The 26,190-nt window shown below is 39.7% G+C and overlaps 1 protein-coding gene across 1 annotated transcript in view; it reads right to left on the minus strand.

Annotated features, from left to right (window-relative positions):
• Window positions 1-521: 521 nt before the first annotated feature.
• PANK1 (pantothenate kinase 1) overlaps window positions 522-26,190 on the minus strand; it is a 52,303-nt gene continuing 26,634 nt past the window's right edge. Inside the window, exons 2-7 of the mRNA XM_046654157.1 lie at window positions 24,953-25,305; window positions 15,810-16,063; window positions 11,022-11,198; window positions 10,400-10,523; window positions 6,299-6,424; window positions 522-2,030 (exon numbers count right to left, since the gene is read on the minus strand). Coding sequence (XP_046510113.1) covers window positions 1,971-2,030; window positions 6,299-6,424; window positions 10,400-10,523; window positions 11,022-11,198; window positions 15,810-16,063; window positions 24,953-25,305 — 1,094 coding nt within the window. The 3' untranslated portion in view covers window positions 522-1,970. The remainder of the gene's footprint in view (window positions 2,031-6,298; window positions 6,425-10,399; window positions 10,524-11,021; window positions 11,199-15,809; window positions 16,064-24,952; window positions 25,306-26,190) is intronic.

Below are 26,190 nucleotides of genomic sequence, written 5' to 3' on the forward strand. Positions count from 1 at the left end.
AGCGATTCCAGATAATTAAAAAATTATACAGTCACACTAACTTGCCCTGATTTCTTTTGCAGAACCGTGATCCAAGGTCTGCTATTCCCTGACAGATAAGGGTAGGAATGGGAGAAGACAATAATCAAAAAAGGCACTAACATAGATAATATGTAGATTTTTACACTTATCTATTTCAAGAACATCTTAGTTGCTTGAATTTTTTTAAGCTAGGTAGAAGTTGATAAATGTATTTATGATGACCAAATTTTGAAACTCTTTTGGAACTACCAAATATAGTAGTGATATTTTGACAATAAGAATTAGTTGTATTCCAGAAAGCTATTAAAAAAAAAATCCCTGCATAGGGCTACAGCTTCACTTGAAGACACAGTGTTTTGGACCTTATCACACTTATGTGAAAGCTTCAAATTATGAAACGTAGACTAGCAAAAATACAACACACATTCATTTCATGAAACAAAAGCAGATAATATGAACATGAAGATTAAGAAATGAAAATAACATATACACTAAAAACATCACAACAGAAACAGGCTTTATTTCAACCAGACAAGTGAATACTTCAGTTAACATCAACTTCTTCAAGACTTAAAGATATGGAAATTAAAGGTGGTGCTCAGAAGGCAGAGAAGGAAAGATTCATCATACAGCAAATATTCTGCCCTTCAAAAATCCCTTTCAACAATAAGTTCAACTCAAAGATGAATTAGTTCTAAATCATTAGATCTCATGCATTTCAATATTTGTACAAGACCCTCACCTGAAAGTTACCCAGCAGTCCCAATGACATCTTTCAAAAAGAAAAAAATATATATATATGGATCAGTATCATAATTTTTTTTTAATTTTAGAAACTAAGATTGAAATACAGTTTTCATTTTAAAATATTTCAAATGAAAAAATTTCATTATTTAAGATGCCTTGTTACAAAGCTCCTTGGCACATACATGTACAAAACAAATAGATGTGACTACCTGACACCTCAACCCATGACTTCTCCTAAATCTCCCAGCGTGAACAGTTAATCTACTGGGAGACTTTCCTCCATAAGTCCCAACGTCCTGCACAGGGATTTGCTGCCATTCATATGCTGTGCACGGATGAGGACATTTCATCCTGGAACACTTCAATTTAATATAACCTAATATAAAATAAATCCAAAAAAACCCACCCCACTGTATATTCATAAGGGATAAGACTAAATTGCATATAAGTTTCAACCTTTGCCAGACTCATTAAATTCATGAACTCTTTCAGAGTTTTTCTCTTCAAGGGAACTTTTGAGAGCTTTAGATCTCATGCTTAACTTTATATTGAATTGGTCAGCACCTTGATTAACGTGAACAATTACATTAAAGAAAGGTATTGGAGGGGAGGGGAAGTCGTCCGAAGACAGAAACAGCGGGAAGGACTCTCTTTTTCCATAAGACATTTGAACAGAAAAAACAGGATGAAAAAAGGTAAACAAACAAACAAAATAGTGTTCACAGTAAAACACGCCAGATTTGTAGTTTCATTTGAAACCAACAGCAAATCATGAAACGTCATGAAAAATATAAGTAAAGGTCAAATCTCCTAGAGTAATTACTAAATGAAGTTAAAATTACCACGCTGATCAGTAAACCCCAGAAGAAAAAATAAACAGCACTTACACTTCGGGTCCTTCTTAAACAACATACAACTTTTCAAAGTTAATGCATACAATTGGTAAGTTTGGCCACGCTGCACAAGTGTTTTTTTTAAAAAATACAGTATACAGAAAAAATTCCTGTATTCCCCATTTTGAATCATAAGCTCAAACCCCAAGAGTAAAAGATCAACTAGAAGGATTTTCAATTATTTACAAATCCAGCAGGGTCATCTGCCATAATGGCTTGGCTTCCATCCACAGCGGCTTTCACCTTCTCCAGCAGCAGTTCTCAGGGACCTGTTCTCATGGAAGGCTCTTCTTCGTCGACTGCTCATCTCTACTGGTCATCAGTCATTTTGAACAGTTCCAACAGTGCCCCAACAGCTCCAAAATAACCCTGCCAAAGCAATGGGAACACTTCTGTACAGTTATCTCTGAACCTTATCCAAGTTCCTAATGTTTTTAATAATTCTAGAAATGCTGCCCTCTAATGTAGAGAAAAGAAATTTAAAACCTGAACTCTGCCATGAAACACGGTGGAATAATAATAATAATAAAATTTATTGGACATCCACTTGTTTATATCTATTAAGTAAGCTAACTCACATCCAGCACACAGTGTGTGCTATATAAGCGCTGGGTATTATTAGCATTAAAATTATTTTATTGTAATCCTTGCCATGGCAAAATTCATATTACCCCCATTTCACAGGTGAGAAATGGAAGGTGATAAAGTAAATGACCCTTTCAGGGTCACATGACTTGTGCCAAGGCTTGCCTTCAAATCTGTCTCACTTCAAAGCTGTAGTGTCTCACAGGAAAGAACTCTAAGCTTGGAAAGGCATCTAAAGCAACCCGAGCTTCACTCTGCTCATCTGTAAAAGAAAAGCCCACGTTTTTGGGGAAAGGAAAGGAACTGAAAAGTAAGCATTTTTAGAGAACCTGGCTTCCAAAAGGCAGGAGACCAGTCCTCTGTCTTTGCCTGACTCCAACAGTTACTGCAGAAATGGGTGGCAAAATGTCAGGATGCTACATAGCAGGATCTTTGCTGCAGCCAGCTAACATTTATTGAGGGCTCACTATATGCTGGAAGTTATTCTAGGCACTTTACATGGATTTACTCATTTAATCTTCACAAGAACTTTATGAGACAAATTCTATTATCATCCCATTTTACAAACGCTAAAACAGAGATGGAGGGGTAGGGACAAGATCTAAGGTCTCCCAGTCAGTACGAGGCTGCGCTCTCAATTGCTCGGCTGGACCACTTCTCTTCGGAGACATGCAACTAATATGCACTGAATGAATGAAAGACCGTGAGTGAGGACTCCTGAGGCAGGGCAGGAAAGCCACCATACCAGCACCTCCTGACAGTTCTCTCTCCACAGTATCCTCCAGTAAGGCCTGTCTAAGCCAGAGTGAACTTAAGAATGTAGAGAATTTTCTGAGAAATACCTATAAGGGGTTATAAAAACCCTCTACTTGCATTGGCCGTAGAGACTGAGTTATGATACTTAGTGACAAACCAAAGCCCAAGTCCTCAGAGGCCTGGGATTGTACAAAGTCACACAGGTGACTGCATTTTTACCTACAGAAGTGAGTTTCCCCAAAGTATTCCCTACCGTACCACCAACTAACTACCCACGTGACCTTGTAGATGGTTTTAAACCCTGACAGCTTCCAGTCTCTGTTTTCTGCATTAGTCCAAGAGGATCTGGACTTAGAGATGCTGGATAAAAATATGGATAAATGTGAGATAAAATACCTGAGTGTCCTGTATTTTTAATTGCTAAATATGGCAACCCCAGCTGGATTAGAAGAGTGGTTTTCTTTTTTTAGGCTTTCTTTAGTGTTAATTTCTATTATTCAGCCTTAACTATTTAGTATTTAAATTTCTGTTGCTTTCTATGCTTTAATAAAACAAAATATGGGCTTGGAGAGCTCTAAATAACTTATAAGTGCATCAGCGACTTTTCAAATAAATAATTCAATTTGGAGATGAGAAAAATGCCATAGTAGTTATTTGTTACAAATTTATCATTCTCGTTCTCTCCACGTTTTTTCTGCTGCAAAATACTGAAGGGATTTAGGAACCTCCTGTGATAAATAGTTGCTCTCTATAGGACTGATTTTAAAGGGAATGACAAAGGAGGTTAGAAAAACGGAGGGCCCCCCCAACTTGCTCTTAGAAACCTCTGATTTATATTATCATAGAAACTCCACATAAGGGACTCTCTGAATTACCCAATACTCTCCATTTCCTGTGTAAACAGGCTGGCTGATGTCCAGGCACACCAGCCTCTCAAGGCCACCAGGCAACTCTTAGTAGCCCAAGCTCTTCTGTTCTCACCAGTCGAGGTGTTTATGTGCCAAGCGTCAGCTGTGTTTATCTTCAGATTTACTTATGATAGTTCTATTGTTAATGTTATAATCTAATATAATTAGATACCACCTAAACCAATAAAAAGAGTACAAAATGAATGGTCACTTCTATGAAAATCCAGTTAAATTCTTGAAAAAGGTCAATACCAAAAGTTGCTAGGAGAGTGAACCTTAAAAGTTCTCATCAACACCATGTCTTCTTGGACAAGGGAAATAAAAGAAAAAATAAACAAGTGGGACTTCATCAGACTCCATCAGACTAAAGAGCTTCTACAAGGCAAGGGAAACCAGGATTGAAATGAAAGACAACCTACCCACTGGGAAAAACTATTTGCAAATCATATATCTGACAAGGGGTTAAGCTCCATAATATGTAAAGAATGCACACAACTGAACAACAAAAAATAAAACAACCTGATCAAAAAATGGGCAGAGGATATGAACAGATATTTCTCCAAGGAAGATATACAGATGGCCAATAGGCGCATGAAAAGATGCACAACATCACTGATCATCAGGGAAATGCAAATCAAAACTACACTAAGATATCACCTTACATCCTTTAGAATGGCTATAATAACCAAGACAAAAAACAACAAATTTTGGAGAGGTTGTGGAGAAAAGGCAACCCTCATACACTGCTAGTGCGAATGTAAACTGGTGCAGCCACTATGGAAAACAGTATGGAGATTTCTCAAAAAACTAAAAATAGAACTACCATATGACCCAGCCATCCCACTACTGGGTATCTATCCCAAGAACTTGAAATCAACAATTCAGAGAGACTTATGCACCCCTATGTTCATTGCAGCATTATTCACAAAAGCCAAGACATGGACGCAACCCAAGTGCCCAATGACTGATGATTAGATAAAGACGACATGGTATATATATATACAACGGAATACTACTCAGCCATAAAAAATGACAAAATCGTCCCATTCCCAACAACATGGATGGACCTTGAGGGTATGATGTAAAGCAAAATAAGCCAGACTGAGAATGACAAACAGGGCCAGCCCCATGGCCGAGTGGTTAAGTTTATGCGCTCTGCTTCGGTGGCCCAGGGTTTGTGGTAATCATTTTGAAATATAGTCAGTCCCCCACATCCATGGGTTCCATATCTGCAGATTCAACCATGTAGATGGAAAGGCCTATGATGGTTTCATCTTTACTGAACATGTACAGACTTTTCTTTCTTGTTGTTATTCCCTAAATAATACATTATAACAACAATTTACACAGCATTTACATTTTACTAGGTATTATAAGTAATCTAGAGATGACAAAGTATACGGAGGATATGGTAGGTTATACACAAATACTATACCATTTTATATAAGGGACTTGAGCATCCTTGGATTTTGGTATCTGTGGGGATCCTAGAACAAATCCCCTGCAGATACTGAGGGACGACTGTGTACACATATATCAAATCATTATGTTGTACACCTTAAACTTATACAATGTTGCATGTCAATTATATCTCAATAAAACTGGAAAATAAAATGAAACAAATATTAGGGGCCGCCCCGTGGCTGAGTGGTTAAGTTCGCGTACTCTGCCTGGGCAGCCCAGGGTTTCGCGGGTTCGAATCCTGGGCGTGGACATGGCACCGCTCATCAAGCCATGCTGAGGCAGCGTCCCACATGCCACAACTAGAAGGACCCACAGCTAAAAATACACAACTATGTACCGGAGGGCTATGGGGAGAAAAAAGGAAAAGATAAAATCTTTAAAAAAAACAAAAAAAAGATTAAAAAAAGTGGTTGCAAACCATTGCTCTCCATTTAGGTGGATCCCACACATGAAAGACTGAGGCAAAAATTTAGGATTCTGCAACCAAATTGCTTCTTAAGTATCTTTAATTTCTTGATCCACTTTAATAAAGGATCAAGACAACCAGAAATCAAAGAAGCTGCATAAAATTTGTGGATTAGGAAAAAAAGGACAATTGCACAGCTCCAATCAGCAGAACCCAGGCTCCAAAACAAGTGTTGGTCCTACATCAAAAAATTGGTGAGTGAATGAGCATTTATACATATTACGTTAAAATAAAATGGCTAAAGTAGGGAGATATTTTTTAATGATTACCCATTTTAACTGATTTTTTTTTTTGATTAACCAGCAACCAGTCCTGATTATTGGATAAGAGAGTTTCTATTTTATATATAGCTCTTCCTTACCCTTTGCATAAATGCAAACTAAGGGACGCATTCATTCATGTTAGACAACCAAAACCACTCCACTTACGACAATTAAGTCCACACAGACTCAACCTACCTCATGTTCCAAAAACAGAGCTTTTAGCTGTCCTTTGGACCAAAAATCCATGGCATATGCTAGCAGCTTCATGGAAACCATATTGATTCTGAGAAAATTCCCAACAAACACAACTCTATCAATATTCTGGAAAAAAAAATTACAGGAAAACAATTAAACCATGGCACAAAAATAGCATTTAGCAAAGACCCAATGTTCCATACGTCATTGTACTCCCAGGACTTTGCAAAGTAAATTTTTTTTAAAGTAGAATTATTTCAGCATTTCAAGATGAAGTTGAACAAACATCAGAGTGCACTGCACAAGAACAAGAGGGTAAGACTTTTGTTGGGCAAGTCAGAGACTGATACTGGCCTTCTCTGCAGGTATTACATTAGGTTGCCTTAGTCCTGATAAGTAATTCAGCTGCCAACACACATCTAAAACTGTAACTGGAGTTCAAGTTTAGCTACATTTGTTTGTGCTTTCCTTCAATCCATCAAACTTCTAATGAGAAAATCTTATCATAACCAACTCATAAATAAAAGGCCATGGTATAGGTTATTCATCTCCCGAGTTAGCTCAGTGCCAAACACTGGGAATACAAAAAGGAACACCACCCAGCTTCTACCCTTAGGATATATCGTGGAATATCCCATTTAGTCAACATGTGGGTTAAAATAGGGTAACAAAAAATACATTTATATTTTTCTTCTCAAGGACATAGACTTGCATTCTGAACATACACTTCACATGGAGCTCAGCTCCTCTATCATGCAGAGGCTGCTCACCCCTCACTCACTCACAGAGCAAGTTGCTATGGTCACTCATAGCAAAGGGAAGAGAGTCTTGGAAGCTGGCGTTATTTTCTGAACAGTCTATCAAGAGCAATCAGAGCCTGGGAACATCGCCTTTTAACTGGCTCAAGTTTTAACAATGCAAGTTGATGAGTAACCACTGTGAAAATTTTCTACGAGTGGAGGGGTGGCAGGTGGTTTTAATTTGTTGCTGTCAGTGCCCACAAGTTGATTCCGACTCCTAGTGACCCTGTGTACAGCACGGCAGGGTTGGCGCCATACTCTCACCTTCCTGTGCTGTATCAGACAATGCTCTGAGCCATTCATAAGGTTTTCATGGCTAATTTTTTAGGAAGTGGGGGGCCAGGTCCTTCTTCCTAGTCCGTCTTAGTCTGAAAGCTCTGCTAAAGCCTGTCCACCATGGGTGACCATGCTGGTATATGAAATACCAGTGGCTTAGCTTTCAGCAGCACAGCAACGTGCAGCTGCCACAATATGATCACTGACAGACCGGTCGTGTGGTTTCCTGACCAGGAAACAATCTAGGCTGTGGGGATGAGAGCCTGAATCTTAACCATTAGACCACTGGGGCTGGCTGGTGGTTTCAATAAGTTTCCACAAATAAGAACTGTTAGCCACAACTACTCAGACTGAGGGGTGGCAAGGAACACTCAAAATAAGAATCTCAGATTAAAGAGGAATTTAATAAAATTCAGGAGTTTCGCCTTCCCCCCAAAACAAGGGAGTCTGAATTACTCTGGTAGAAAGCCAGAAGGAATAGAAGTGGCATTAAGAGCTTATGGACATTCCTTCTTTCAAATAAATTCCAAATAAATTAAAAGTGGATAAAAGGAAAAAAAAAAAAAAAAAAAAAAAAAAAAAAGAAGGAAAGAGACTAGAGGCAAACATGGGAGAATTCTCTCTGAAAATAATGTTGAGGTAGAAAAGGTATAACACTCAGATGTATTATCATGTAAAAAAGCAAGAAGCAGTATTTCCAGAAGTGCATATTGAAGTATGTAAGGTGGACTGATATCATGTCTGGGATTTGCTTTCCAATATTTTAGCAAAAAGAGAGAAGGAGGAGGAGGAGGGGGGAGGAGGAGAGAGGAGCAGAGGGATGATGAAGAAAAAAACAGAGATAAAGCATGTGTGGAAAATCTTGATACCTGTTGAGTCTGGGTTGGTGGATATATGGAGGTTTTTTTATACTATTCTCTCCTTTATATGTATGTTTACCAATTTTGACAATATAAAGTTGATAAACAACCAAGGCAAGATGTAGAATAGCATGCAAAGGATGAATTGTATGGTATGTGATTGTATCTCAACAAAACTGTTGTTAAAAAAAGAATGTTATATACAGTTTGCTGCCTTGGGAAGGATATGTTTATCTTATATTGCATACAGTATAGAACAAACGCAAAAAACCTAAAAACAATGGCTACCTCTAGTGAGGTGAAATTGAGGATCAGAGGTAGAAAAGCGGACTCACTTCCCTGTACATCTTCTGGTGTCTTTAAAACTCTGTATTATGTGTTTGTATTTTCTATACAAAAAAATGAATTAAAAATTTTTAAGTTGATTGAGAAACATTTCATAGCATTTCAGTAATCACAGCAAAAATATTTCAGATTCAGTAAATGTGGTGTCCCTCTATGAAATGGCTGGAATCAAAGGTTCTCCGATCACTGGGTCAGGGAGCAAAGCAATGACTGGAGAACCTGCGTCACGGGTCTGACAGGGAACTTCACGCTGCCGGTTCCTGGTGCGTCCACAGGGAGGCTGCGCTGGCAGGATGCCAGCTAATGGAGCCCTTGCCCGAGGCGATCGGTGATTCCCCTCGTTCATTCCACTCCACAGAAACATCTAAAACAGTTATTCACACTAGCAGGTGACATGACTACCCTTTCAAATAGCCACTTTGCTATGCTCCAACAATAAATGGTATTGAAATTGAAATCAAAAGTGAAAAAAATCAGTTGCCTTTCCCTATAGTGATTACGAGACAGGTAAAAAGAACTGCTGGCTCACTCAAGCTCTGTGGAAAGCAGGGGAAAGGGCATCTATCTATTGCTCTGTTGGGCAGGAGGTGTTCCCACTGAACCGCCCTTTGAGAGTCCATGAGTCCAGCCAACTACATGCATGTTTGTCTCAGGGCTTCTTTGGCTACTTGGAAAAACTCCCTTTAAAGGTTAATGTTGAAAGAGAAATCCTCTGTTATAGCAAGTCCCAGGACCAAAGCGGACTTTGAAAAGGCCCTTCTCTGGAATACATTCTTTCATCTAATATCAGCCCCACATGTAAACTCCGTCTTAAATGGGGACTTACAAAAGGTTACCACCCTGAAGCACAGACCAGTGACATACTCTATTTAATATCATGAAAGAAGGGTGGCTCTCTTGTAACCCCACAGCTCAAAGGCAGGGCTGGCACCCATCTACCATAAAGACTGCCTCATACCCTGCTTAACATCTCAATATTCAGCTAGGAGGGGGCTGGGCGGGATTTCTGCAGTACCCATAATGTTCTGTTTCTTGATCTGAGTGGTGGCTATACAGGTGTGTGTATGAAAACTCTTGGCTATACATTTATAATTTGAGCCCTCTTCTACATGTATGCCATATTGCTATGAAAATTATATTTAAAAAAACCCTATTAGTGATGCTATGATTGATACTTCTCCTATTACTTTTTCCACGTCCCGGACTCTCTTGTCTTCCTAACTCAGTGACAGCTGTTTGACTTTACATATCTTGTATTTCAGATAAGGGTTCCATTTTTTCCAAAGGAATTTTGCAATGTTTTGAAATGTGTAACAAAGCTTTGTCAGTCACCAGCTCCACCCCTTCTTATGCCTGGGGCCCTGGCTGGCCTCAGCTGTAGCAAGGTCTCTGTGCTTTGATAGCCCTGTACAATGCTGCTTGAACTCCATGCCACAAGGCAACACTGTAAAGAAGCTGAAAGCAGAGAGAATATCGAATACTTCAAGTGGAACACTTTACCTGCAATTATTTGCAAGAATGTACAAAGCTTTTCCTCGTACTTTAGTAGGTGCATGGTAACAATGATGGTTAGAGAGACTATGGCATGGGTTATAATTTTACCTTGTTTCCATGGCTCCATGGTTTATCATTTGTCATCATCCAGTGCCTACTTAAAAATAAACACATACCCCTCCCCCTCCCCCACATTCTACAAGCTGTGACTACGATGAAGGGACGGTTTCCCAAGGATCTGTAGTTTTGTAAGGGTCAATGGTTACTGTGTTGCCAAAGAAGGTATGTATGAATGACACAGGGCTTTCCCTGAGTTAAGGCCTTACCTCATTCAATGCACACATCCGAGCAATGGAGCCAATGTTGTTGGTGATGGTGACCAGTGTGGCTCGTGCGAGGTCTTCCTTGCTGATGGAATCTCGCTTTTCCTTACTCATCATGTTGCCAAAGCTATGTTGGAAATATTAGCGAAAGTGTTCAAAATCATCCTCAGGCAGACCCCACGCTTCCACCAAAGTACTGTGGAAGGCTTTATGAATAACTCTGTTAAAACTCAAATGACCTGATTTGGCTACCATGATGTATAAGCAGACAGGATTACAATATGGATGGTTGGCTGCCCTTTTCTTAAAAGGGACAAAATAGCATGGCTATTGATGGGGAAAAATTTTTTTAATGCCTCTAGCTATCTGGACAAGAATGGAACGGGGGAAACTGTTGCAGTTTTCCAGAACCTTCTTTCAAAGCTGCCCTATTTTAAACACAAGCTTCAAGAGCTAAACATCTCATTGCTTCATAAAGGGCAGGAGATGGAGTCGGAGCTCTGATACCATAGTTACTTGCACCAGGCTGGTGGGTTGACATTTTTAGAAATAACTAAATGAATGGCCAGGGTGGAGAGGCTGCCTTGTGTTGAATCACTACTACTCCTAGCTACTTATTCTCTACCTTGATGCTACAGCAGATCCTTGAAGGCCAAATCGTTCATAGTCTCCTCCGTAAATGTCCTTCACCAGCTTATCAACATTGGTGCTGTCGCCTTTAGCTGCCATTTCCAGAGCTTCTTCAAAGGTCTCACAACCAGTCAGCAAGCAACATAGGCCTAGGAATGTTCCACCTCCAAGACTGAAGGAACAATAAGGTTTATTTTTAAATTTTACTTTAAGAAATGCTCATCCAAGTCCCCAACTAAATCAAGTCCACTAATATGGGTTAATCAAAACAGAAGAGAAACAAAGGGGTATTTGAATTAAAGTGCTAGGGTGCAAAACAGCTGTAGGGTAGATTGGATGAAAAAGAGGGCAGAGACTAAGACGAAACATCAAGGAAAGCTTGCCCCTACAGTTAAGAACAGAACCAGAGAAAGACTCTCACTGATTTCTGTTGTGAGACCTTCAACTAGCCACTAACCTAAGTGTTTCATTTAGTCTTCCCATCTATAACATGGAGCCAAATCATGATTTCTCTTATTTGGGCAGTCTGAAAGCAGCAAATAATCAGAGAAATGACTGCTATGTTAAAAAAAATGTAGCTGAATACAAATTCTTAGAAAAAGAAACTGCGTGTACATGAAGCATAATTCATATCTCTGTGACGACAAAGCTGACCTAGGACTCTGCCAGGAATGGTCAGCCCAAAAGCTGTTATCTTTCACCTTATCTTGCTTCTCTAGCAGAAATAATCTCATTTAACCTCCTCAGAAATTTCTAAAAGGAAACCACTGATGGGTCACATATTGGGTTTTTTCTAGTAAACTCTGGGAAGGGTTATTAATACTTTACTTACCACCCAATAGTCAAAAATAGTAAAAAAAAAAAAAAAAAGATCATAAAATGTTTCCAACGCTCGAACTATGTTTTAAAAGCTTTCAGTTACTTTGAGGGAAATTCCTCTAAAATAGTCTTTTTGACAAAATTAGAAACTAATTATGTTGGTTGAGAATGAACTCAATTGTATATTAATATCAAAGACACCTGAGGGAAAGAAAAACAGATTCAGAGTAAAGCTTCCACCAGTGAAGTCCTGGCAGGGACAGGGGCAGTGAGAGTGGCATGGTTCCACTCTGTATCTACCATGCAGAAGAGCACATGTAGAGAGTAAATGGCCCTCACTGATTTGTTCGGAAGCCCCAAGAGCTGCTAGCCCTGGGACTCATATATGAGTGTGGGCACTGGCTTTTAATTCCAAGAGAAAATTCAAGTTGATTAAGGTTATTTTAAACTTAAATTTGAAAAAAGAAAATTTAGGGTAAGTATACTTACTGTCAATAACCATTAACAAGAAGGTACCAGATTATAGACAGGCACATAGTCTTTAAACTGCATCCAAAGTGAAACTGTATGTAATATTTCTTAAGCTGTGATTCTTGAAAACATACATACTTCATTGAAATTATAGGTTCTCATGGAGAATTATGTAGCCAGGCACCACCAGCAGCAGATACCCAAACTGTAGGTGCAGGACCGTGAGGAAATAACGAGCTCCGTGGACATCATTGCCTTGACAGCTCTGTCACAGTAGAAACTCTGGATTTCCTCTAAGAGTTTATCTTTATTTACACTTAATGTGGTGTGTCATGCTATGTTGTTGGTCTCAGTCTACCCTACAAAGCTAGTATGTTTTAATGGGAACACTTTTTGGTTTGTATGCCACCTGGATTTGTCTTGTTTTCTCTCTGTATATTTTTAAAAAGTATTTACTCACATTTCTAGCTTCTATCTTTTAACCACACTAATTACCTCTCTTTGAACATCAAGCATTTGTACTAATCAAGGCATTCAAACACAGGCAACTGAAGTCATTGGCTTACTTAGAAAGAAGGCAACTCGACTGATGTGTTGGTATGAGTGAAAAAGGACAAGTACTTTGCACGACTGGAAAATGACAGGTGACTCCAGACGAAGAATCAGAGCTGAATGGGGAAAGCGAGCATGCATTTGCACAACTGGTGCACTGCAGACAGGAGGAAAGAATGCACAGTCGCAAAAGAGCACTTTATTAATATCCTCAACCTGCTAACTGTTATTTTGTCAAGTGTTTCCCTGGCTCATAATCAGATACATCTGTTTGTTTCAGCAGACACACAGTAAGACCCTCAGTAAATCAGAGACATAAACATATTGCTAGAAACAGCCATTGAATATCATTTTTTTAAAAAAAAAAACCAACAACCTTGAAGTGAGGAATTCTAGGGAGAAGTAGAAGAAAGCTTCAATTACTGAGTGCTTGTGTGCTTAAAATAGATTCCAAAACAATGAGATGAGGGGTACTGCTCTTTTCCCCGAAGTTTCAAAATTCTTTACATTTCTCTTTTAATAGACTACACCTTCTAACGATGTCAGCTGTAAAGTCCTAGTTTGTTTTTTCATTGACTTCTATAATAAAATTGGAGTTGTGTCAATAGAAAAAAAAAATGTTGCTACCTAACCTAGGATGTAATAAAATGACACATAATCCTGAAATGAAGCAATTAAAATCAGATATTTAAAAGAAAACTGGTATCCTGTAATGATGTGGCTTCCTAAAAATAAAAAAGCTTAATGAGAAAATAGGGTCTGATACAATAACAAAAAAACCAGGGTTACAGCCATCAATTCACAATAGGAGTAGCAAAACTTAAAGCTTAAGCCATTTGCTTAGATCAATGATTCCCAAAGTATGTTCCACACGCTGACGTTCACTGTTGACCAGAATAGTTTATATCAGTGGTTTTCTAACTTGGAACAAAAGAAAACTTTGGCAGAACAACTTTTGTTGGACAAGGAGGCTCTGGCGCCCACAGAATTGATGTTTCAACTCCCTCCTCTACCTGTGGCAGCCCCTGAAAGAGCTCTCTATTAACCTTCAGTCTCCTGGAGCACATTTCCAGAACTACTGGTTGAAGAGAACCTATAGAGAAGCTTGGACATCCAGACAGGATTTGTGGGTGATTGTAAAGCAGAAGTCATTAGTGGGCATTTACCAATAACTGGAATTCAGAGGCATTATTACACATGTAATAGAAGCCAAACACCATAATTAGCTCATTAATAGCTATTTAAGAGGATGACCCAGATCCCTGGAACCGCCAAGTTTGAGAAAATGTAATTGTGATATAATTCATGAATTTGTTAAGTGTTAACCAACAAAATTATAAATATCTCCAATTGTGGAAAATAGTTAGCTTGTTGTTACCTTGGGACTAGCTCTACCAGGTCAATTGCTCCCTCTGCGAGGAAGTCTGTAGTTTCTTAAAAATTGTACGCTTATCAGGAGATCACTCTCCAAGACAGAATCAGCTCAGCTGAAATATTCACGTGTCTCTGATACTCCTGACAGTCCTCATGAGGCCATGGGGTCAGTTGTGATTCTTGTGTAAGCAACTAAGCTTGGTTCTGTATTCTCAGTGAGGAAATGTATGCCTAGTGGCAACCAAAGTACACATGAAAGCCTATATCCTGGACACAAGCAGGATTCAGTCAGAATGTGTGTGTGGATGCCAGGGTTTCTCAACACCAGGACTACTGACCTTTGGGGCTCAATACTTTTTTGTGGTGGGAAACTGCCCTATATACTGTAGGATATTTAGCAGTATCCCTAACCTCTGGTCACTAGATGCCAGTAGCACCCCACTTCCAGTTGTGACAACCAAAAAAATGTCTCCAGACATTGCCAAAATCCCCTAGGGAGTTAAATCTTCCCTTCCCCAGTGGTAAACCACTGATTTATGCAGACTCATCACAAGTCATGGAAAGACAGTAGAAAAGCAATGCTTTTTTCCTAATGGGTCAGTAGTACTGCAGAATTTCAGTCCTGGAAAAGCTTGAAGAAGTTACCTAAGAAACAAACCCTTTCATGGCACAAACAAGGATACCGAGGCCCAGAGAAGTTACATGATATCTTCACCTATCAAAAACAATGGTTTCAATAGCATGGGGCAAAGAACATTCCACATGGCACTAGTTCCTTAAATTGTTCCTCCAAAAATGGGTTCTATAGTTCAATAAATTGGAGAAACACCTCATACCAAATCCTTCTCTTAGAAGTAAAGAAAATCTGTTTAATTTTGTTTACGCTAGAATTTCTCAAAGATTTCTGACCCGGGATCCTTTTCCCATGTTGAATCCCCATTAACAGGAAGCTGAGCCCATCTGCCCTTGCTGTGTGCACTAAAACACAAGTCGCTCTGCCTAGCTGTGTGGCAGGGCTGTTTTCCAGTCCGGTGCACTCCAAAATTCCCTATGAGGTGTGCTAACTATTCCAGTTTTCAGCTGGAGCATTTACCTGGGGGTAAAAAGCATTCTTTGTAAACCCAGTTTGGTCTACTGGTTGGAATGATGTATTATTTCAAGCAATTCATCCTGTGCTAGGCACCAAGTTGGTTCCAAAAGGTGGTTTCTGTTGAGGACCTCTCTGACCATCCCAAGCATCCCTCCATCTAGATTCGATTGTGTTTCTATTGTCCTTGCCATTCATTTGACCCTTAACATGTACTGCCTTTTGGGAAAACTTCTAATGTGTGCAACCTTTCTTCCCCCAACTCGACCAGTTTCCAGCAGGGCAAAGCCTGTGTTTTATTAACATTTATATAAATCACCCTCTTTAACATATCCAATAAATTCTTTTTGGTTGGCTGAGGAGGGTAAGATCTTTCCTTAAAAACGTATTCAATATAAATAAACTTTTAATAAACTGGTCTTCAAGGAAGAGGCCTGGGTTTAAGTACAAAAAGGTTCTCCTAGCGGAAACCGTGTTTACCTGGTCCCTGTAACTCTTTTGTAGTTGTCCTTGGAGTACACTGCTAGAATGCTCACACCTGAGCCCATGTTCACCAGCAACATAGGGTATGGGTTATCAAGGCAGTACGGCTTTTTTTGACACAATTCAGGATTTGTGGGATTTTCAAAATAGTAACATTCCGGGTTGCCATTGAAGCCGACCGAGTCAACGTAAAGCAGGCCCTGAATCAGGCAGTCCAGTTCATCCAGTTTGTGGAGCTGTAGGTCAGCAATCTGAAAGAGAACAAAACTTTGTGAGAAAGGCTGCAACCACCTCAGGGGAAGCCCCACAGGCTTCTAGCAGGACTTAAAATGTGACATTAATGTTAACAGTGTGGAAACATCCTTGAAACACCAAGTTGTGAAATCTTGTTGAAAATCAGTCCCTCCAGTGGTAAACTAGCCTTTGGGACATCTGTCTGCCCACATGTGTGCTAAAGAATGGGAGTTTGCCTGGTTGCTGGAAGAGCATCCATTAGTGTGCATAGTGGGTTGAATGGTGGCCCCTGAAAGATATGTCCATGACCGAATTTTCAGAGTGAAATTTTGTGAATCTTACTTTATTTGGAAAAAAGGTCTTTGCAGATGTAACTGAGGATGTTGAGATGAAGAGAACATCTTGGATTATGTGGATGGGCCCTAAGTCCAATGGCAAGTTTCCTTATATGGACACAGAGGAAAAATTTGATAGATACAGAGGACAAGGCCACGGGAAGACGAAGGCAGAGACTGGAGTGCTGCAACACAGGCCAAGGCATGCCAACAGCCACCAGAAGCTGGAGGAGGCAAGGAATGGACTCTGCCCGAGAGCCTCTGAAGGACGTGGTTCTGCTAACACCTTGAGTTTGGACTTCTGGCCTCCAGCACTATGACTGCATAAATTTCTGTTGCTTTATGCCACCAAGTTTGTGGTAATTTTTAAAGCAGCCACAGGAAACTAATACAGCACGCCACTGAGACCAGGGTTCTCCCTCAGGGTGAGGAGAGTGAGAATGTTCTGAAAGCAGCACGAATCCTGCACTTCCTTGGCAGGACATGAGATCCTGAGGGAGGCAAGGTGAGCTTGGGAGCTGGGGACACAAAGCCCAACTCCCCTTTTCCCAGGCTTGGGCTTTGGAATTCAACAGACCTGGCTTTGAATTCTAGCTCTAACACTTACTCAACTGAGGGATGTGGGGCAAGTTACTAAACTTCTCAAGCCTCAGTTTCCTCATCTGTAAAATGGGAATAATAACATCCACTACACAGTGTTGTTGTGAAGATTACTTGATAATGATATATGTAAATGCTTACACAGGGCTTGGTATGTACAAAGGGCTCAAAAAATGTTGGCTCTTTAAATAATAGCTAAGGTGGCACCAAAGTATCCTTTCACGCTCCCATGAGACAAAAACTCCCACTCTCTTAGGTACAGGGGAAAAAATGTAAAGAGTTAGCTGTGGGCTAGACTTAGAGGTGAGTGGCCACTTTGCATCCTTAAAAGTTTAATTCATGGTCCTCAAGAGTGATATTATTGCTGGTCCAGAGGTTTGGGTGGATGATTATTTTCCATGGACAAAAAAAAAAATCTAACAATCACCAACATGAAACTGAACCAAGGAAGGAAGATAATTTGTAAGATCTAACTTAAAGTTTTAAAAAATCTCTTTAAGAAAATAATAGCTCATATTTATTGTTTACTACACACCAAGCACTTGTACTAAATTATTTAATTCTCACAAAAACCCTAGAAGTAGGTATTATTATTCTTATCCTTTGGTTACGGCTCATAGAGCTTAAGTAACTTTCTCCAAGTGATACAACTAGCAAATAGCTCCCATTGACTCACTGTTCTTCCCTTGTCTCCATTCATCCTGGGTACTACTTCTGGGATCTGGAAACAACCTATGCAAGTCCTATACTCAGATATTTTGCCAAAAAGGCATCCTCTTCATTACAAAAGTTAACAGCTAGAAGAAAACTTTTGACTTTGTATCACTCATCTGAATTTCCCATTCAATAAAATCCACTGAAGCTATACCCACAGGGCAGAATTAACTAGAATAGGTTTGGCCACAGCAAGGTGGGAGAAGTTTTCTTGATACACAGAAAAAATTATTCTAAGTGACACTTGGTAATAAAGTAAATCTATCTCGTTTATGATTCCAAACGCTTCACTTTTTATCAAGTGAAACTTTTGGGTGAGATGCATGTAATTATACACGTTTTAAGGGGGTAATACTATAGTTATAAAACTATCTGGAGACCTAAAAGACTATAGTGAGAAACAGCAGTATAAATGCCATCTTCTCAGTCCTCTCAGATTCCTTGGCCCTAGTAACCTCTTCCATTGCACTTACAGCACTGGTCACGTTCTGGCTTGTTTTCTGCTTCATTAGGCGCCCCTGACCACCACGCTCAAAGCCTTGTCCATAATGCTTAATAAACATTTGTTAAATGCAGCTGGGAAAGTTATCACCTCCCGGTTCACCCCAAACTGAGAAGTAGCAATTTCATCAGTCAGTCTTGGGACCATAGGTTAACTTGCTTAAAAATTAATCAGAAGTCCATCTACAATATTGACAGCCCTTTCCAGGAACCAACATCACAAACACAGAGAGAGACACGGTCTGTCCACCTGGATATCCTGAAGCTATGCTCCAGGAAAAGAAAAACCTGTCAAGGCAGATAAACTCAGCACGTACAACTTTGACCTGAAAAGAAACATCATGTTCTCACCTTTCCCCTCAAAAACTATTTCAAAGAGAGTGCTAGCAGCAAGCAAACATCTCTTCTACCCATTTGAGAGGAATGGATATTTCTGAAGTCTGAGGTCATGCATCCCCAAACTGGGAAACAGAAATATCAGCCACTTTCATTGAGACATACAGAGACCTCCCTCTCAAGTCTTCGCCACCCAGGAAACAGGACAGATGCCCAAGAGTAAGCAATGTGTCAGATCATTACTTGGACTTTCCAATAGGCCATCTGAAATTCAGAACACGATGGAAATTACTCCTCAGATTTTGCAGTTCATTTGGACAACTGAATTAACTTTGTGGAAAGCCTGAAACAGCATGTTCAGATACCAGCTTCGGAGAACCACTCCTTCTCTGAGCTTCATTTTCTTTATCTCAGGGGTAACAAACACAAATGCCTATAGGAGACAGTAAGAAAACAAAAAGGAGGGAAGCCCTTGACCAGATGTAAAGTAACAGGATGATGGGGATCGTGGGACACAAGATAATCCACACATTTAAAATTCACCTGCAGTCCAATGTTGCCATGTGGTAATGGGGGCTCAGCGTTGTCAGATGATCCTACTTTTCAAGAGCCAGAAATCCAGATTTTATGTGAAATCTTCCAATTTTTAGATGCTGGCAGCTACTTTAAAAACTTTTTACTAAAAATATTGAAGGCCAACAAAACACATCTGTGGCCTGAATCGGACTTCCATCTTACTAATTTTACGTATATTCCAATGCTGATCTCTATAATGGGCCTTAAATGATGACACCTCTGAAATATCAGATCAGCAAATATGTAGATGAGGTTTCAGCTAATGTAACATAACCTGGTAACTAAGGTGTGCTGGTAAATGTTTTAACAACTGGCTCTCGGGGAGCGAAAGCCTTGGTTTATAGCATTTACCAGTTTCCGTGGTATAATCACCCCCGCCATGGCCAATGTCAAGCTACCAACATGGTGTCGCTAACCACAGAGTTGAGAAGACAGGCACGTCATGGGCTCCCTTAAGTCGGAGGAGCTGACTCCAGCACCCCACTGCTTGTAACTCTCCTCAGCACCTTCTTGGAGAGTATGAGTTCCGTCAATTCCTAAATCATTAAAGTTAAGTTTAGACCACTCCTCAAACTTAAAAACAACAAACCTAAGCTTGCCCTAAGGCTTAAACTCTGTAAATAATGGAAGCTAATATAAAATTGTATAGATTTCATCTGTAGTACTTTAGGCTAGGAAGCTATTATCATCACCCATTTTGAAGATGAAATATATCACTAGGGGTCAGCAGAGCAGGTTAAGGAACCCACTCTGGATCCCAAGGCTAGCGAGTAGGGGAAGAAATAAAGCAGAAAAAACTTTCAAACTATACCTAGGATGAACTGACATTGTTTTGCCTAGTAACCAAAGTCACCCAAGCAAGTACGGGCACAGCGGGGTTCTCAAAATCACCTAGAGGGTTTGTTAAATTCCGCACTGCTGGGCCTCACTCCCAGAGTTTCTGACTGCAATTCTAACAATATTCCAGGTGATGCTGATGCTGTTGGTCTTGGGACCACACAGATTTTGGAGCTGAAGAGCTGGGATGAGCCCATTACACACGCCAGTACAGTAATAACAGGTGTTTGATAAAGTCACATACTCTCCGTAATAGCAGCTGCCCGAGCTAACTCGCAGGGCTGTTTTCAAGAATCAAATGAGACAGCTGTGTGAAAATGCTTTGGAAACTGTAAAGTACTATATACATGAGTTATAATTATGTGAGAAGTAAAATGATTCAGGTGTTCTTATGTCAAGTTGAAATGCATTTGGAAACACCATTTCCAAACTGAAGATTCTAATTTTTAGAGGGAATTCAGTGATTCCCTTTATGCTAAAATTAGAAAATATTATGGATCCTAAACATAAGGCACACTCAGGATACAATTTTAAGAGGCTCTCCTTATGTGCTTCAGCTCTGTCTGTCAAAAATAACTAAATAGCTAAATAAATAAATGTGGTAAAAACCATCCCAAGAGGTTCCATACCTACTCCCTATGGGAATACTCTATGGACCTACCCCTAACCAGTTATAACACTCCCTTGCAGTTGAGAAATGAATCACCGAATTGTATTTCAGAAATGAATAAAATACACATCTGTAAGATACCTTCCACTTCTCAAGGTGCTTTGCAGACACTGGCTCCATAAATCAAATTGGAAGTGACAGAAAAGGTTATCTTACTAAACCAAGAACAATCTGCATATAAAATGGTTGATTCTGAATAAAAAATAACACTCAGGGCTCTTTTCTCTTCACAAAGGAGAATTAACAGAGACCTGAGAGAGAGATGAATTTCAAACATGTTCTGGGAGTGAGAAAGATAACAAAACCTCAAAGACAGCTTCTTCCGCCCCACATTCAATGATAAAAGGGGCCATACATGAGGGATCAAAAGTGTTAAGCCAGAACAAAGTGGAGAATGACACTATCTGCCAAACCTTATACTCCTGCAATATCACAAATCAGTCCCCGGATTAACAATAGGAACCAAGGTAACAAATATTCTTGAATGGTCCACTTAGATTTAGAATTTCACATATCTACAATTACCCTACCCCCGACCCCGATGATTTTTCCATCATCATTAACTTTTTTAGTTGTTTCCTTGGAGATTTCTGACTTAAGGAAGGCCAATTCTTAAGTCCTCACACCTTGAAAAAAAATATAATGAAGCAATCACAAAATCCTTTTCTGTTACCTAAATCTCATGTCAACCAAATAAGATTGTTGTTATAATCCTGTTTGTTCAAAGGGTAGGTCTTTGTTTTTTTTAAGTAACTAAAAGAGTTACTTCTAACTTCTAATTAGCGTTAGTCTTGGACTGAACAAAACTGACAAGGGAAAGTATCTTTTGTAATGAAGAGCTAAGTGGACAGAAAGGATGACTTTTTTCTATAAACTTTCTATTGGTAGAATACTTTGAATTCTAAAGCGTACTCTTGTTGAAGTTAGGAAGTGTAGTTGTGGATAAAAATATTAGAATTACTTCATAAAATATCCTGGTAGGTTCTTTAAAACAAAACCCACAGAATATAGACAGTGGGGAAAAACACAAAGTCAACTGAAACCTACAGCGTTAAGGGTCCCGGTGCACAGCTACTGGGAGTCTTCCTCTTGAGGACCATTTTTTTCAAATGGTGGGATTCCTCACTTGCTCATCAATTTTTAGACCACTTTTAGTTAGATTAAGTTTTTCTTTTGTGTTCCATTTTGTCAATCATTAATTTTGCAGGCTAATTTCTGCCAGTCAGAAATTTTTTGATAGTGATCCTAAAGTGTTAAAAGAATAAGGAAGACAGGAAACGAGGAAGGAAGAAGAAAAGGAAGGAAGGGAAAAATGGAAAGAGAAAAAGAAGAAACAAACGTAGCTTTGTTCAGTTGGAAGTATTCTACACAGCGGTCTAATTTAATGCTTGTCTCATAGTTTCTAGCTCTTTCTTATACATTCTAAATTGGATGAAGAATAGTTAACATTTTCCAAGGATTTAAGTACATTTACTATAAATAGAAAAGATATAGTCATCAAACAACAATTACTAACTATTCAGGGTCTGCTGAACATATTTTAGTTAGCCCTAATTACTCAGATTTTTAAAACACTTATCTGTAAAGTTGTAGCAGACCAAAAACACTGATTTTATACAATAACAATGACAGGACTTTACAGGTATGTATAGGCACTGCTCTATTGTCTAACATATACAGCAGTATATATTGATTCTTTACAAGTAAGTAAGCGCTTTCCATTTCCTATTCTGGAAAAGGGAAGAGCTTGGATATAGTACGTCTACGAGCTTTAGCACTTACCATTCCGTCTGCCTAAAAACTCTTCCCTGGATACCGGCAGGGTTTGCTCTATTACTTCTTCTGGTCCCTGCTCCAATGTTACCTTATCACACAAAGACCCTCCCAACACTCCGTATCCCCCTTGTCCCACTTTTTTCCCAGTCATCGCCATTTGGTATGTCCTAAATGGCATGTTCTATGTTCACTTGCGTAACTGATTACCGACTGTCTCCCTGCACTGGAATATAAGCTCCAGGGCGCAGGAGCTTTGTTTTGCTCACAACAGTACTTGGCACATAGAAAGAGGACGATAAATACTAGTTGAGTGAGTGAATGAGTGCTTAGGAAAGAGGATGATCAAACCTATTCATCCTCACGAACTTTGGAAGGATGAGGGAACATTACTTCCAAACAGGCCATAGGAAGACCTCTGTCTTCTTCAATTCTGTCTCCACTTTGGCCAAGACTGAGCCTGGAAACAGAAGGCAGCCCATATATGACTGCTGTGCAAATATTCCAGGCCATTTCGCAAACACTCTTGACTTCCTCCCTGTTTCGGGATATTCATTAGGTTCTGGCAGCCTACCTGAAGGAGCAGAGGCTTCTTTATCTTGGTTGTAACAAGACACAACCTTTCTCAGTTCAGAACCTTGAGAAACATATTTGCTTATGGCCAACATATATTGAATAACTTTCTCCCCAACCTGGATTATCTCAGAGGAGGGACAGAGCCATTAATGGAGGTTACATAAATGCCCTAGGTTATAGGTTCACTTCAGGCTCCCTAGTGGAGACGGCCAGACAGGGCGTCCTTGAGTGACCTGGGGAGCTCACAGTACTAGCGGTGGGTCAGCATTTCCTTCTGAATCAGAATTGAGCTGATGCCCTAGCTCTTACCCAGGAAGAACCGCCAGAGCCTGTCAATCTCTCTTTAGCTTTAGTTTCCTTGTCCATGTAGCACAGGAATGCTATACTTCCTGTTCTCCAAAGGTCACTTCCAGTTCTGATGTCCTAGACATCCTTTCTCCTCTCTCCACCTTACACCCAATTTTTTGCAGATGATGAAACTGAGGCCCACAGGAGGGCCCCGTGTCTCGGCCAAAGTCACCCACCTAAATGCAGAAATGGGACTAGAATTCAGGTTCAGTGCTTTTTCAATTATAGACTCAAAGGTAATTTTCATGACCCTGGACCTCAACCTTCTCGGTTTCAAAACTCTTTGATCATTGGGTCCCCTTTGGTGGGAAAAAGCTCCCATGGATTGTTTAAGTAAGTGGTGGTGTCAAATTCTGCTGCTGGAGCGGGAAAGGGGACACAGAAGAGAAAGCCAAAACTTGAATATAATCGGTCTCACTTAGATACTGCTCTAGGACTCTGTTGCCAGCTCTTGCAGAAACTACTTACTACAATCAATGAGATAAATGATGCTATTTTTGATAATACAAATAAAACTTGCATTTACAGCTTTATTAAATATCATGAATAATGCGTTGATTTACTAATTTATTCATTAATGGTAGACTTTATGGCAAGACTGGATTACATTAGCTCCATTACAAAATGCCAGTAATTTGCACTCTAGGCTCGGAGAAAATGCACTTTACAACTTACCTCACTGTATGTTCAACGACCTGGCAAGACTAATCCCCAAATCTTCCAACCCTTCCTTCTCCTATGTTCAGTCACTTCTGTTAATCTAGCTGCCTTTATTTTCTCCATCTATTATGTCACTTTATTTTCATTTTGTTCCCTGTGAGATGAGGCTGGACAGTAGAGAGATGATTTTGACTGTAGAAGATGAGGAAATTGGAACACATGGGTGTTAAGGCATTGCTAAATAAAGAAAAACTCTGGACTCCATGTTACTCATCAATATCTTCCATTTAGCCCAATTGGTCAAATCTAAACAAGCAACACAGAGCTGGTACGTATTGCCGGTCAGGATACAGCATTATTCTTATTATGTAGAACCATAATTCCTAAGTCATATTCATTCATAAAGGAATTCACCTATAAATAATACCCAAGATTTCATTTTAGTTTGTGAGCTAAACTTCTGAATGATATTCAGAAAAGATACTTGGAGTAAATGGGTAGACAGAAGTAATCATTTTCAGTAGGATTTATAGAAAGGCTTTCCTGCAGGCCTCAGTCTGTGTATCTATAAAACTGGCATGATTATGCTTTATATGATAGTGTAGTAAGAGTCTGTGGAAAAGTCTAACTGAAATACTTCAGAACGGGGTTTATATAGTCTTGTCTTCAGCATACTGCACAGCAGTAATTGTACCAAAAATGATGATGATAGCTAATATCTATTAAGCATTTATGAAGTGCCAGGGACATATTATCTCATTTAATCCTTTCTGTAACAACCCAATGAGGTAGGAACTACTTTTATTCTCCTATACATGAGGAAACTGAGGCACAGAGAAGTGAAGTAAACTTGTCCAAAGTTCTAAGGCTAGTAGTCTAGTTCTTTGCCACGAGAAGCCATAATTACGGACATGTGGGAGGTTTTCTTTCTTTCTCTAAGGGAAGGTTTTGTTGTTTTAACGAGAACAAACCCAACGTACCATTCTGAAGTCCTCTTCGAACTTGAAAGCCCCGCCTCCTGTGGCACAGAGAGTGGTGTGAAGGCTGGAGAAGTTCTTCTCGCTGCCCATCTGAATGAACCTGTGCATAGCACAGCTGGGAAAGCGGATGAAGTGCAGGTTCCCTTTGCGCCCACACATGGTCAAGTTTTTCAGTTCCAGGTGGACATCTCGGATCCCGGTTTTCCCATAAGCAGTATTAGAAGTCAAATACTTCCTGATGCTCTTCAGGTTCTCCACTTCCTCTTGTTCCTCTTCAGCTGTAATATCCTTCGGTTCAAAGTAAACCAATTTAACCAGCGTTCCACCGATATCCATGCCAAACCACGGGAATGCTAGAGGACAGAAAGACAGAGTGTCGATGAATTCTGCACATTCAAAGAAATGTTCGATTTTTGAATATTTAATAATGAAAAGCAGTAGTGTCACATCTATATGTGCATTTAATATTCAATTTACTATATGTGCCTAAAAGAAGACAGGCAAGGAGAAATTCACAATTTAAACGGTGCCCATGATTCTGCCCACACTCCACTCAATTAGAGCGTGCCTCAGAATTACGAGATGAGAAATAGGATTCTGCAGCTCCCATGTGCTTCTCAGGGCTTGACAATTTCACTGTGGAGAGTGCAATTCCAATACTTAAAGATACATATTTTGCATACACTGTGGCTCCCAAATGCTACTTATTTTACCAGAAACTCACCCAAAGAAACAGTGCTTTGTTCCAATGCCAGAGGAAAAACTGGCTATGCTACATGTACTGAGAGATGGTGTGTTGGTCTCTCTAACCCTCACAGTGTCTTCCCAGGGCACTTTTCAACAATAATTTTTACAGTATTCAATGTTTGCCTCCATGAGCTGACTTTATAAGATGTAACTCCACTGTTAATCTACAGAATAGGGAGGAGAAAGGAAGAGAAAGGGGGCTATGAGAGATGATGGGCACGACATGATGACTCCTTGGTGGCAGAATTCTAAAAACAAAACAGCTGGTGTTACATCTCATTTCTTTCTTCATTAAGCAGAGACACTCTTTCCATCTCAAATAGCCAGCCCAAAAGTCCTCAACCCAACTGAGTGTTAGAATTGTCTTTTAACATTCCAATTTCTGGTCTCCTCTCCCACAGATTCTGACTTAATTCAGGCGTGGGAACTGGGCATTTTTTAAAAACTCCCCAGTACTTCCAATCTGCAGGCTTGGCAACTACTAAACCAGA

This window comes from Equus quagga, chromosome 2 (genome assembly GCF_021613505.1).
Source record: "Equus quagga isolate Etosha38 chromosome 2, UCLA_HA_Equagga_1.0, whole genome shotgun sequence".
Classification (NCBI taxonomy): Eukaryota; Metazoa; Chordata; class Mammalia; order Perissodactyla; family Equidae; genus Equus; species Equus quagga.